Here is a 15653-nt window from a genome sequence, read left to right on the forward strand (position 1 = left end):
AGAAGGACACAACAATATGGTTCAAGAGATGCTGACCAAGATCTTGTCAAGACTAGGGCCATCTTAGATTGAGTCTTTGTTGTTTCTTTCTTTTTGTTGCATCTGTCTTTGTGCATCTGATCTTTCTTATCTTCATGTACTTCTGTACCTGCTGTTTGAACTTCAATGAAATCAACTTCTTCCTCCGTGTGTTTCGTTTTGTTTGTCTCTGAATCTTTTTTGCTTTTTGATGATATGACAAAAAGGGGGAGAAAGATAAATGATAAATGATTTGATTTAATCAGTTGCTCTTACTAACAAGAACTGCAAGTTCTATATGGTTTAAGTGTTTTGCAGGTATAAAGAAATGAAGAGAATCTTCAAAGCAAACACAAGAAGCAAAACCATGGAAACTGAAGCAAGCTGAGTGCTGTCAAAGCTTCAGAAATCAGAAGCAAGAAAGAAGATAGAATTTGATCCATATTTGTCTATTTTGATCTGACAAAATTCTATTTGCTCTGATACATTATTTTAGCCTATATGGCTCTGATACATATCATGTGTTCAAATATACATTTTATGTTCTGACTCGTTCATGCTGACTTTTGTCGTTTAGTTTTTGTTCTGTAACATTTCAGGATGTAGAGATGCTCAGATGATGCTCTGGTACATTCAACAATGTTCTGATACAAATCTAGCATGAAGTGATGTTGGTAGAAATTCAAAGCTCTGAAGCTATCCGAGGGAAGCAGAAATCAGAAGCTGCGAATGTTCTAAAGATCCAGAAAACTCAAGTTCTGAAGCTGTCCTAAATGGAAGCAGAAATCAGAAGCTGTGAATGTTCAGAAGATCAAAGAAATTCAAGTTCTGAAGCTGTCCTAAATGGAAGCAGAAGTCAGAAGCTGTGAATGTTCAGAAGATCAAAGAAATTCAAGTTCTGAAGCTGTCCTAGATGGAAGCAGGAATCAGAAGCTATGAGTGTTCTAGGGATCTAAAGAAATTCTAGTTCTGAAGCTGTCCAATGGAAGCAGAAGTCAGAAGCTAGGAATTCTCTGAAGACAAGAAGCTTATATGATCGTCTCTACCGAAATAATCAGGGAAGTCTTTCATTAAAGTTCTTCGAGTATTTATTTCAGGGGGAGATTATTTATCTCAGGGGGAGATTGTTAATCTCAGGGGGGGACATATTCATATGCTTATGCTATAGCTGTGTAATTTGTCTTTTGCCGTCTGTTCTTTCTGATCGCAAATTCATATCATTTATATATGTTTTTGTCATCATCAAAAAGGGGGAGATTGTTAGAACAAGATTTGTTCTGATCAATTATCTTAGTTTTGATGATAACAATAATATGAATTTTGCTTAAGATTATATGGTACTCTAATCCATTGCAATTTCCTTTTCAGGAAATATATAAAGAGTACGCATAATTCAGCGCTCAGAAGCTTTGTCTCAAAGGGTTCAGCATGCAACATCAGAACATGGTCTGGCAAGACATCAGAAGATGGTCGAAGCAGAATCAGAACATGGGTCTATGGAAGCATCAGAAGAACAAGAGAACAGAAGCACTGAAGTTCTGATGGTATCACGCTCAGAAGCACTTCAAGGTCAGAAGATCAGAAGATGCTATGCACCAAGCTGTTTGACTCTGATGATATTCAAACGTTGTATTCACAAACATCAGATCAGAAGAAAGTACAAGTGGCAAGCTACGCTGACTGACAAAAGGAACGTTAAAAGCTACTAAAGGCTACGTCAGTAGACACAGCGTGAACAAGGCTTGAGGTAGTTGACAAAAGCGTATAACATTAAATGCGATGATGTACGGAACACGCAAAGCATTAAATGCACTCAACGGTCATCTTCTCCAACGCCTATAAATATGAAGTTCTGATGAGAAGCAAGGTTAACGATTCTGCACCAAAACAACTCAAATCAACTTGCTTAAACTCTGCTCAAATCAAAACTCAGAATCTTCATCTTCATCAAAGCTCACTACATTGCTGTTGTAATATATTAGTGAGATTAAGCTTAAATGTTAAGAGAAATATCACAGTTTGTGATTATCGCTTTTAAGAAGCATTTGTAATACTCTTAGAATTGATTACATTAAGTTGTAAGTAACTAGAGTGATCGTGTGGATCAGAATACTCTAGGAAGTCTTAGAGGTTATCTAAGCAGGTTGTAACTAGAGTGATCGTGTGGATCAGTAGACTCTAGAAAAGTCTTAGAGGGTATCTAAGCAGTTGTTCCTGGAGTGATCAGTGTGTGATCAGAAGACTCTGGAAGACTTAGTTGCTGACTAAGTGGAAAACCATTGTAATCCGTGCGATTAGTGGATTAAATCCTCAGTTGAGGTAAATCATCTCTGCGGGGGTGGACTGGAGTAGTTTAGTTAACAACGAACCAGGATAAAAATAACTGTGCAATTTATTTTTATCTGTCAAGTTTTTAAAGCTACACTTATTCAAACCCCCCCCTTTCTAAGTGTTTTTCTATCCTTCAGTAGCACCCGAGGGGATAAAACGATTGTTTTAATTATTAATTCTTTTGCTGACAAGCATTCTTCAATGGCTTCTTCATCATCTCAACAAAAGGTTTCGTTTTCTCAGCAACAACAAGAACAAGAACAACAACAACAAAATGTTCCTCAGAAGACTTGTCTAATTCCTATGGACGAATTAGAAGTTCTTGGTGAAATGATGGTCGATTTTGATAATCTGGAAGAACATGACATTCATTTGAAGGATGACATGATATTTCTGGGTTGGGAAGCGTTTTTCTATTGTTTGTGTGGACCAGTTTTTCCAGAATTGGTTAAAGAGTTTTGGGTTCATGCTACGATTATACCAAAAGCAATTCTGTCGTTTGTTCATGGCGAAGAGATCTCCATTACAGAAAATCTTCTCATAAGATTGTTTGGTTTGGAAAACTGTGAAGGTGCTTCGGGAGCAATAATAGGAAGAACAGATTGGGCTAAGATCCTTCTGGGTTGCATCTACCATAGAAAGGCAATTGTTTCTCCTAACTATGTGAATAAGGACCAACAGTACATTCTGTATTGTATTGGTAAACAAGAGAAGGTGGATCTTCCTTTCATCATTTTCAACCACATGTGGAATCATGCGAGGGACTCTAGAGAGCAAGCCAGATTGAAGTCCACCAAGTACAAAAGGAACATCATTCCTTTTGGAAGAATAATCATTGATCTTCTGGTTCAGACTGGATTGGTTGGTGATCTCGAAAAAGCTGGAATTATTAAAGATCCTTTTGCAATGTGTGGAAGTACCATGAATGCCCACACTCTGAAAAAGATGAATCTTATTGAGACAATTGCTGCTACTCCCAGCGTGGATCATGAAATCTTGACCAGAAATGCTCCTGCTCTGGCTGATTTTGAACTATTTTTCAAAAATGAGCATCCTAACATTGTTGTCAGCTATATGAAACTATGTAAAGAGGAAGACTCTGCGTATGATCCTGTGTGGATAAGCAACAAAGAGCTTCTCACTACAGTTGATCAAGTACCAGAAAAAGAGGAAGAGAAAAAGAAGAAGAAAAGAAAGCAAGACCAGCAAGAAGGAAGGAAAGACAAGAAAGAAAGAAAAGAAGAGAAAAAAGAAGAAAATCAAGAAAAGGAAGAAGAAAAGAAGGAGAAAAAGAGAAAGACTGTTGGTGATGGACCTTCCAAGCCTTAGAAGAAGAAGAAGAAATCTTCAGGTATTACTATTTCTGAGCCTGTTTCTGTTCCTATTTTAATTTCCAAACCTATATCAACAGAAGCTCCACCAATAAAATCACCAGAAAAAGCCCTAGAAAATTCTCCTCCAACCACCAAAATTTCTAACCCTCCATCTTCTGCTTCCCTCAAGTCTAAAGGCAAACAACCTATGCTTGATTTTGAACAAATTCTTGATCCAAAACCTTTAAACACCATCTTCCCAGATGAAGATATTTTTGTTTCTGCTCAACCTCAACCCCCACCTTCTGAATCTCAACTTCAACCTTCTGACCCCCAACATGTTGACACTCCAGTGTTCTTCAACCTCCCCTCTCCAGAATCATCATTCTCTGACTCTTTCATTCGCCTCATGCACTCCCTTAAACCCCAGAAACCTTCATCTGACCCCATTGTTGTAGTCTTAGACTCCGACAATGAAGCCGAATCCTTTCTTCAACCATCCTCTTCAAACGCTTTTTTGTTTGATAGAGTTTCTGAACCTTACTCCATCTCTCAACCAGAATCTCCAATCACCCATTTCAAAATTAACACTCCAAAACCTTCTGTTGATATTCATTTTGAACTATTAAAATATAAGGTCAGAACAGGGTTAGATTATCTGAAGGTTGCCCATGACTCCAAGCTGGATCATGTGGCTGCTGAAAAGCTCTGGATGGCTTTTCTTGAAGATGTGCAAGCAGAGTTTCTGGACCTCCAGAAGGATTGCCTTGCTGCTGCTCCTGGTCCTGCTGGACTCGCTTTGGAGTACATTGTTGGCATCTATTCTCATCCCATTTCTAACTGGAAGAATCTAGAAGAAAAGCCCTTTGTGGATGAAATGGAAGTGAATAATCCTTTGCCTCTGGTTGTCTGGAAGGCTTATCCGTATTCAGTTCTGACTAGAGACTTCAAAACTCTGTTTGACTGGTTCAGGGAGAACCCTCTGAAAGAGTATCCTGACTTGGTGTATCCTCAGATTGAGTATCCTCCAAAAGAAGAATCTGATGAAGAAGCTGAAGAAGAGCAACAAGCTGAACAACATCATGCTGAAGAGATTCAAGCTCAAGAAATTCCTGTTGAAGAGGAACCAATTATTGAAAATCAGATGATTCAAGCTTCTGTTATTCCTACTTCTTCTGCTGGTCCTTCTACTTCTGTTCTGATGGAGACTTTGAAGGTACTCCAAGAGAACCAAGCTTCGGTGGTTAGTCGTTTGGACAAGCATGATGAGACAAATGAAGAATTCAGAACTTGGATGCAGAGACAAGAAGAATCCTCCAAGAAGCAAGCTGAAGACACTGCTGAGATTAAGAACCTTATGGCAGCTTTAGCCTCTAAGCTTAACCAGTCGTAGTCTGTGTCTTGTGTCTTAGTTAGTTTTCTTTGTTTTTGCATTTGTTTTGTTGCATTTGCTTTGTACTCCATTCTGATTAATCAATGAAATCTATTTCTCTCTTTATGTTTTGTGTCTTTCATCTAAATCTTTTATACTTTTTGATGTTATGACAAAAAAGGGGAGAAGCGTGCTAATTGAATTGATTTATAATATCAGTTGTTGGGCTTAAGTCTCAACATTCCTAACAATTATATTGCAAGTTTTATGTCTCTGATAGTTTTGCAAGAATGTGATACTCTGAACAAGATCAATATGGGGAGAAGCAAATATGGGGAGAAGCATATTTGAAGAAAATCTCTGAAAGAGTTGAAGCAATCAAGCTTAATGTTCTGATACATAAAGTTTCAAGCTCTGATAAAAGCTATGCTTTAAAGTGCTTTGATACAAACCTTGCTCTGATTTCTCTGATACAAGAAGTCTCAAGATCAGAAAGAAGCTATGCTCTTATACAAGAAATTTTATGCTCTGATACAAGAAGATATGAAGCTCTGATATAAGCAAGTCTTCTTGATGCTCTGATAAAGCAAAGTGATCTCAAAGAGAAATTCAAAGCTCTGAAGCTGTCCAATGGAAGCTCTGAAGTGAAGCTCAGAATTATTTGAAGTTTAAAGATCAATGTGAAAGTCTCAACTGAAATGGAAAATACTCAGGGAAGTCTTTTATTTATAAAATCTTCTAGTACTAATTTCAGGGAGAGATTGTTAATCTTAGGGGGAGACATATTCACACATTCTGATTAATATGATTTATGTTATATCTGTGTATTGTCTTTTTCATCTGATATTCTGGATACAAACTCATATCAATTTTGTATGTTTTTGTCATCATCAAAAAGGGGGAGATTGTTAGAACAAGAAATATTCTGATCAATATTCTTAGTTTTGATGATAACATTATGTATGAATTTTGTATAAGAGAATGTGGTAGTCTAATTATTCACGTTTTCCATTTCAGGAAAAGTATAAAAGAGTATGCACAAAATCAGCGCTCATAAGCTCTGACCCAGAAGTTCTGGAGTGCTTCATCAGAAGATGGTCTGGAAGACATCAGAAGATGGTCCTGCAGCATTAGAACATGAACTGGAAAGCATCAGAAGATGGCGGTCAGAAGTAAAGCTCTGAAGATCTGATGGTATCACGCTCAAAGCACTTCTAAAGTCTAAAGACAGAAGTTGCATATGCACCAAAGCTGGAGACTCTGATATTCAAATGTCTATTCTACATATTTTGAGTCCAGAAGCAAGTACAAGATGAAAAGGCTATAACGTCAAATATCTGACTGACAAAAGGAACGTTAGAATCTACAAAAGGAAAAGTCAATAAAAGCAGTGGAAGCATGGCTCGAGGTAGTTGACAAAAGTGTGAAACATTAAATGCAGCAGTGTACTATTCACGCAAAGCATTAAATGCTCCCAACGGTCACTTTTCCTCAGCGCCTATAAATAGAAGTTCTGATTCAGAAGCAGCTTACGAACTCTTACGCAAAAGAACCAAAAACTGTCAAACTGAAATCAAAGAAAAGAAAAGAAGAACTTCATCTTCAACCTCACACCTTTGTAATATCTTAGTGAGAGTTAGATCTTAATCTTAAGAGAAAAATCACTTTGTGATTATAGCTTATTTATAAGCATTTGAATCTCTTGTAACATTTATTTTACATTGATTGTAAAAGGATTTCCTAGAGTGATCAAGTTGTGATCTTTAGACTCTAGAAGACTTAGAGGTTATCTAAGTGGAAAACCATTGTAATCAGTTTGATTAGTGGATTAAATCCTCAGTTGAGGTAAATCACCTTGTCAGGGGTGGACTTGAGTAGTTTAGTTAACAACGAACCAAGATAAAAATAATTGTGTTATTTATTTTTATCTACCATTTTTGAGAAAGAACCCTTATTCAATCCCTCCTTTCTAAGTATTTTTCACTCCTTCACGTGAGATATCTCACCTTTCTATCTTTCATTCTCTTTTTAAAATACTTTTTCTTTCTCTCACATATATGTAGTCAAAGCGCTTTGAGAAAGGTTCTTGTATTTAAGTGGGAAATTTATTTTTGAAAGGGTAATATTATAAATTCACTAAAATTTGTTTTCCCTTTTGGGTGAATCTTTATTCCTTAGGAAGTGTTTGTTTAGGTTTGGAGCTAAACTTGTTAAATGCTTTGTTTGAAGTATTAATGCTAAATCTTTGTTTGGCTCGTGAGTTTATTCTCTTAAGGAAAGCTCTTTTTTTGAATTCTTGAAGATAACTAGTGAAAAATATTTTTATTGGTTCTTGAGCTCAACTCTGTGTAAAAGCTTAGTTGGTTTGAGATTAGCTTGATGTAAAATCTCAGTTTGGTTCGTGGTCAACTTAGTATAAAACCTTAATTCGGTTTGGAGGATAGCCAGTTCAAAACTCCACCTTGGTTCTAGATAAGTCTGTACAATATCTTGATTTATTTTAGAGACTAACTGCTTGAAGCTTTATTTGTCTTTGATGTGAAAATTAACTACTTCATTCCACTGTTCGTTGTTTGGTTAGAAGTAAATTTGAAACTTCATTTTTCCTTGTTTAAAGGGGTTTGTGAGCTTAACCTTCTAAAATCTCCAAAACATTATTGGAAACTCTCAAGATTGATTCCCGAGGAAAGGACTAGGTCACTTCTTTTAGATTGAACATCTATAAATCTCCGGTGTCATCTCTCTTCATTTTACTCTTTATTTTTTTTATTTTCTCTATGTTGATTTTTTGTTGAATATCCAATTTTATTTTTAGAAAATGCTTTTAAGCTCCGATTCAGAAAATAATTTTGTTTAAAACTATATTTTTTCAAACCCCCATAATTCACTCCCTCTTGTATGTGGAAGATGGGGTGAATTATGTTTGATTTATTTCATGATGGGCGAGTTCTAAGAGGACCACGAGGTGTCTTATGTCATTTCCATTGACACTTTGGGTGTTTCAATTCTTGGATTTTACTGGGTTTCCAGGATGAAATAGTGGTTGACACTGAAGACTCTAATACTTTACTCTCTACGGACGTGCAAGATTTCGTGAGAATTGAGCTTCGACAAGCTTTCTCTAGTCAAATTTACATATCACTACAATAATGAGTCTTTAGTGCCAAACTATCTTTTGACTAGTGATACTACTATATGTGATTTTGTTTGTAACTTATTGTTTTTCACCCCATCTCATCTGCTCATGTGATAACTATGAAGAAAACTTCTTGTGTAGCTTGGCTATTGGTATTGAGGAACTCAAATTGTAAGAATACTTAAATCAACAAAATGGATTAAATTACAAATATGAGACCAACCTTACTCCCTCTGTTATTGGATGACTCGTCTGCGAACACGGTTCAAGTATGAGCTGATTCGAGTTCACCCGAAGTCATTTATGCTATGAAGTCTATGAAAATTATGCCTTTGACGCTTTCCTAGGCTCAAAATAGGTGTTATACTCGGGCATCTCAACGGATCATTTGGCCAGCCATCCTGCAAGATATGGCTTATAGAGAACCTATTTCAAAGGTAGATTAATGCAAAAAATGATAACATGTTTCACGAAATAACATCATAACTTCCTGGACGATGCCGCTAATGCTAATGTTGTATTCTATATCTTTTGATATCATGTTTTAGGTCTGGCTAGCGCCTTATATATAAAGCCCATCGAGTTTGACTAGAATTTATTTTTCAAATGAGGACAACCCTAACTTCTTTGGTAGAGATGACAAAGTAAAGGAACAAAACTTCCTCGACAACCGGTTTGGATAACACCAATGAGGTTAATAAGATCGTTTTAAGGGTTATGAGTTCTTGTTCGCATTCCAGAGTCCATTCAAAGTGTACTTATTTATTCAATAACTTGTAAAATGGTAATACGCGGTGATATGACCTCGACGTGAATCTGTTTAAGGTTATGAGCATCACATTTAATTTCATTACCTCTTCCTTTTCTGCTTCACATTTATCCAGGTTCTCTATGCCTCTATACATTAAGTAGAAGCCTAAGAATTTGTCGACTCTAACTCTAAAATTACATTTTTCCAAATTAAGCCTCATATTATATTGTCGAATCTGTCAGAGTACACACGATAGATGTTCATCGTGTATTCCTTCTTCACTAGATTTTACGATCATATCATTCATGTAAACTTCTAGATTTTCACTTATCTTTCCTTTAAAGATCTTGTGAATCACTATGTAGTATGTTTCCCATGCATTCTTTAGACCAAAGGGCGTTGAGTTGTATCGATAATTAGCTCGCTCAATCATGAAGTCTGTCTTGTCCACCTAGAGCGCAAGTATTTGGTTATAGTTAAAATACGTGTCCATGAATGACAATAATTTGTAATCATCTAAGTTGTCCACTAGCTTGTCGATGTTTGAGAATGGATATGAATATTTCGATCAGGCTCGATTGAGGTCGGTGTAGGCAACACACATTATCCATTTCCTTAACGATTTCTTAACTAATAAAACATTGGGTTTCCATTCAATGTATCTTACTTTAGAAATAAAGTTGGCATCAAGTAGAACCTATATTGTACTCATGGTTGTTTCAACCTTTTCAAGATATAGACGTCTTCTTCGTTGGGCCACATAACAAACAGAGAGGTCAATATTCAATTGATGGCAAGCCACACTAAGGTTTATGTCAGGCATTTTACCGGGAGAACTGTGAAAAGTTTAACATTAGCTTTAAGGCACTTAATGAGACTTCCTTCACCAGTGATGGAAAATTAGCTCATATACGTACCAATCTCATCAGATTATGATCGAGTTGTACAACCTCAACACTGTCCTTTAGAATCGGCCTCAAGACTTTCGCTTTGAATCCCGACAAAGAGTCTGGCACATTCTAGAGTGACTATAGTTTCACGAGTCTTCTTCCTTTTCTCGGGGGCAATTATGTCAATAAGGATTTTTTTAGTATGGTTTCATGTATCAGAAGAGATACACGTAGATTAGTCGAAATTACAAATGATTTGCAAAAATGGTTTAGATATTTCATCTTCATATAGATTATAGATTCCACTACATTTAGCGTCGCGAGGATGGTCTCCCTAAGATGATGTTGTATACGCTTTTGCATGGAATTACCAAGAAATATGTGTTCACAATCCTCTCATTCTTTCCTTCTTCGGCAGAAATTGGTAATTCTACTGCCCCACACGGGTGAGTAGAAGAATCATTAAACACTAAGAGATTTATGCCTTTGTACTACGTGAGATCCCGCTTATGTAATCCTAACCCTTTGAAGACGTTGATGTACATAATGTAACAAGAACTCTCGTCATTGATAAGGATGACTGACACTTAGTGATTAGTATGGTAGCATTTATAAAAATGTCACACCAAGAGTTCCACTTGCAGTCTAAAAATCCTATGATAACAATGTCTCTTTTCTGCCTTCCAATTACCATTATCTATCTTAAAGAGTTTTCACGTTGGATGCTTCTTATTTCTTTATTCCTTGCTTAGCGATCCACCATCATCCCAAGAGACGACAAGGTAAGTGGATGATATTGGAGTTGATAGATTTGTGGTGACTTCATCAAGTAGATCGAACATCATCATCTTCTTTCGAGCGAAATTGGAGTTGATAGATTTGTGGTGACTTCATCAGATGTCTATTCTCACATACGACACCACTTGTTATGTATTGGAAGCAGAAATAAGTGGAGATCAGATGAAATCAGGTTCTGATGTGGTGGAGTGAGCTTCTAATACTGCAGAGTAAGGATGTACCTGCATGGTTAGCACTTCAATGTCTAAGTCAGTGAATGAGCAATAAAGTAATTTTAGTGTGTGAATGAGAGAGTAGTTTGAATGACATATGTTGAGCTTTATATAGTGTGGATAGTTAAAAATATTTATGTCCGACCCGACATCTTATACTAGAGACCATCTAATTATATTTGATGTTGACGATTATCTGAAGGTGAAGATCAAGTACAAATCTCTTTCCTACCTTGAAAGTAAAAACATTGTTTGAGTGAGTCTCATCATGATTAGACTTTTCTATCCTTGTATATGTGGTTGGCTCAAAACAAATGTTATTTAAAATATTAAAATTAACCCTGTAATATTTTTTTGGTTAAATTACTCCCAAGGTCCTTTAAGTTATTTAATTGTAATAGTTTGGTCTTTCAAATTTTTTTTTACAACTTGATCCTTTTGAGTGATATCTGCCTCCATTTTCTCTCATTTTAATTATTTAGAAATGTTGATTATAGTGTTTTTGGAAGCACTTTATCATTTTTAGATCCCTCAAAATAATTGCATCCACCGTTAGCACATTTTCTCGGTTAAAAAAGGATAATGGTGCACACATTTGATAACATAAAGGACCTAATTATAACGAAAATAACATGAAGGATCAAACTGTTACACTTAAATAACTTAAAAGACGTTAAGAGTAATTTAAATTTTTTTTTTTTTTGGACAAGGGAGTAATGCCTTAAATTTAAATCCAAAGTGTAGCCGAGTTTGGACTTTGGGTTTGGGGGGTTTTACGATAAGTGTAGATTGACGCATTTGTTTGCTAGAGTCTTCAACAATATGGCAATTACTCTCTCCTTCTAAACCGAAGACGAAGCTCTAGTCATAGCCATGTCCACCACACACCCATCCCTCATATCTCCCAACTTTTCCTTCAAATTCAAACCCTCCTCCTTCCCACGCCAACAATTCCCAACCACCACTAAATTCAAACCTTCTAACCCTCAATTCACGCGCAACCTCATTGGGTTTTCCCCTAAACTCCTCAGATTCACCCCGCTAAAGCGTTTTGCCGTAAATGAAGATGCGAGTGTTGTCCCTGGGTTGGATGAAGCGGAGAAGAAACTTCGAGAGTCCAGCACTATGCCGGCACGGTTTAGGGATCATCTTAAAGAAGCTCCGGATCCTCCCCTCAGATGGCCGTGGTTTGTGGGTTAGTTCCTTATCCTTTCCCTGATAGAATATGCACGTTTTTGAATTTTCGATGCTTTTAGGGAACAAAGTGACTATTTAGTTAGGAAAATAACATTTTCTCTATGCCATTCACTTCATTAAAGTGTTTACTTTAGCAGTAGTTACAAATTAGTTGCAAGTTAGTTACAAATTGGTTACACCAGATGAGTGTTAGTTATTAGTTGCAATTTAGTTACAAATTGGTTGACTAGATGAGAGTTAGTTATTAGTTGCAAGTTAGTTACAAATTGGTTACATAGATGAGAGTTAGTTATACTCTTGGTCTATATAAATATCATTGGACCACTTTAATGAATCAAGCTCTCATTTTGATCAATACAAAATTTATTACATTTATGTTTTCTCTCTTCTATAGTTTCTTTAGATTTTATCATGAATCTTAACAATTTTCATAATGTAATAAACATCATATAAGCATTTGGTGCTGAAAATTTTGACATGATACAATTTAGCTACATGAAATTTTTCATTACACAGTACCATCTTTGTGCTATTTTGTTAGAATGTTAAGGGATTGGTCAATGAACGTGCGGTTTATTTTGTGAAAGTATTTTCTATTTAAGTGATATTTTTATTTATTAACAAAGAGAAAATAGATTCTTGAAGTGAACATTTGTCTTGCATCATCCTTTGCTTGCATTTTATCTTCTCTCTATTACAATGACTCACTTTAAAACTCTCTTTTCGACTTGTTAACAGTAAAGCTAACACAAATTTTACAAAATGAAAATTGAAAATATTTTCACGCCAAAGTTGTTCTACTAGAAAAGAAACCACAGTAATTTTTGTAGTCTAAATTAATTGGTGTTGTTTACAAAGATGAACTTAATCTTGCATGTCTCTTTTGTTTGGCCTAACTCTGTTTCCTTAATGACATGGCTCTCGTAACAACTTCATTCTATGTCGATGTGCAGCAATGGCTTTTCTTGTCTATGCATGGAGAGCCGTTCTTTTTGAACTGTCAAACTGGAAGAACGCTGCATTTGGAATACTGAGATTTATAGGATATGTCTTCAAATATATTTTTGCTTTAGTCTATCGATTCATAGGAAATCCAATCACTTTTACAATCAGATCCATTGAGGATTTGATTTACGGCATACAGGCTTTTTACTCTTGGATAATTACTAGTGCCCCTGTACCAGACCTGACCGTTGTCATCTTCTTGGCATCCGTTGTTTTAGCTATTGCTGAAACCACTGTTCCTAATTGTATCAGCGACCAACCTTATGTTCTGACAGTAACTGGCCTTATTGGCTATGCTGCTGTTAAAGGAATTATTTCTGAACCACTGTTCTGGACCCTTTTAGTTGGAGTCTATGGTTTTTCAAAATTTATCAAAAGGAGAGATGATGTTTCTTCTGCAATGCCTGTTGCAGCTGTACTTGCTGCAGTTGGAGAGCCTTGGGTTAGATTTGTGGTGATAGTTTCATATACGGCCTTGGCTATTTATCAGTATTCAAAAATGCGTTTAGAAGGGAAAGAAGTTGAAGAGATTGAACGACATGGGAGCAAGCTTCCAATTCCACTTTTTCTTGCAGCTTTAGCAATTGGCTTACGCGTTGCAGCTAAGTGGGCTGGGTATCGGCACTTGACATGGATGATAGTCTGACCGATGATAGGTAATTAATCAGTGAATGAAGTTTGGTGATCTGTAAAGTTTTGAGGTAAGATATGATTAGATAGCTTTTATTGTGATTTCCCTGTTGCAATTGTTGTAATTTTTTTTAATCATAAAGCTGTACCTGTCCATCCAACATTGTCACTTGACTGTTTCAGTAGTTGCATTTGCAATTTTGATCACATACTATTTGGCCTTCCGATGTTGAATTTTATGCTTACAACGTTTAAAGAACTAATGGAATGAAATAAATGAGGGTGGGATGGAATTAAAAATCACATGACTACTATAACTTAACAGTTACCCAAACTTCCATTCAAGGCAAGATATAGACAGACAAACTGAAAATTCGCATGGCACAAGTGAATTATGATTGTGACTGAGTGTAGTTTTTATTATTTGATTATAACAAGATTGTAAAATTTTAATTGTTATGCTGTCACTCTCATGTTTGGATTATTAACAAGGAAAGACATTCATAGGTAAATAAATAGTATATATGGGCTGTTTGGATTGGCTTATTTAGGACTTGCTCAAGCTTATCTACTGACATAAGTGCTTTGTGTTGTGGAACTGTTTGGGAGAGAATATCATAAGAGCTTATAGCTTTCATAGGATGTTATTCATGAGCCCCCTAACAAACTTATGAATTTGGACTTATCTACCCTCTCTAGTGAAAAATAACCCTTGCGTCGTAATCTTCTTTGAACTCTTTGCTTCACAACCAGGGATGACCCAATGTTATTGGATGTGTGGGCAAGGGCCCTCACTTTGCTATGATATTTTTTAATACTCCTATACTCAAAATTACAGCACAATTAGAGATGATAAAATTGACTGTTGCCAACACTATAAAACAAATGTAATGCTTATTACACTAAAAATCTATCTCTTTCCCTTTGTCTAGTTCATACTTAAATTGTTTCGTTGAGAACTGTTATGATATTCATATATATGTTGTTTCCACTATTAAAAAATGTTGGGCCTGTTTCTGTCACAACAATAGTTTTCCAAAATCTCATGAACCCTCTTCGAACCGTAGTGCTCTTTGACCTTCGCTCTTCAACTCAAAAGATGAAGTATTCATCCTTGTTCATTGTATTTTCGGTGCATTTGCTTGCTTCTTTTTATTGTGATTTTTGCTTGCTCCTTGTATTTCGGGCCAACTTGCTTGCTCTTTTCAATTCTGTACATGCGATTTTTGCTTGTTCCTGTATTCAATTTGCTTGTTCCAGTTGTGGTCTTTGTTTCATCCTTGTTCCTTGTGATATTTGCTCGTCTTTACATATGAATCCATATTCTTGAAATTAGTAGCACCATTTTCATTACTCATGCGGCCATGTTTTTTAGACGCACGTCTATGACAGATTTCATAGAAGAACTGTACTGCTGTTGGTCTCTTATGGAAACACAGTTTGTGAGAGAAAAATGCCAAAGTAATCTTGTTTGAACTTTAAACCAAACCTCGTATAATATCTCTTTCTAGTGAGTACAATATCTTCATGTTGTGGTCCAATCCAAACCAAGGCCACGGAAGCTTGCATAACAATCAATCAAAAAGATGTCAAGCTCTAACGTTTGAGGAAGAGCACGGTTTTTTCTTGGTTTGCCTTTTGTTTTTTTGTGCTTCTGCTTTTCAAGCAGATGTGGCTTTAACAGATGTTATGTTACCCGATTTGCTGAGTCATTTTCATGCATCACAGCCAAATTGTTGTGATTCTATAAATTGCAGCTTTTGTAGGTAGGCATGCATATGGGTAATATATACTGAGTCATTATAGTGAAAGTACTTGTTAATGATGCTACAAGTCTGAGACTACATAAATGATGCACATCAATGTTTTTTTTCCTACGAGCATTTTGCCTATGGACGTTCCGTGTGTGTAGCCTAGATGGATAGCATAGAGAGCCACTTAGTCAACTGTGTAATATTTCTCTCTGGTTTCCCATGAATATGTTATTGTCTTTGCCTAAA

General features: G+C 36.1%; 1 protein-coding gene across 1 annotated transcript; it reads left to right on the top strand.

The window, feature by feature from the left end:
* The first annotated feature begins 11569 nt into the window (after positions 1–11569).
* On the top strand, positions 11570–13860 carry LOC131601711 (uncharacterized). The gene is made up of 2 exons (XM_058873581.1): positions 11570–12016; positions 12972–13860. Exons 1-2 carry the CDS (start codon positions 11695–11697, stop codon positions 13667–13669), a joined length of 1020 nt encoding a protein of 339 aa, XP_058729564.1. The 5' UTR covers positions 11570–11694; the 3' UTR covers positions 13670–13860.
* The last annotated feature ends 1793 nt before the right edge of the window (positions 13861–15653 follow it).

The sequence above is a fragment of the Vicia villosa genome, linkage group LG5 (genome assembly GCF_029867415.1).
Source record: "Vicia villosa cultivar HV-30 ecotype Madison, WI linkage group LG5, Vvil1.0, whole genome shotgun sequence".
NCBI lineage: Eukaryota > Viridiplantae > Streptophyta > Magnoliopsida > Fabales > Fabaceae > Vicia > Vicia villosa.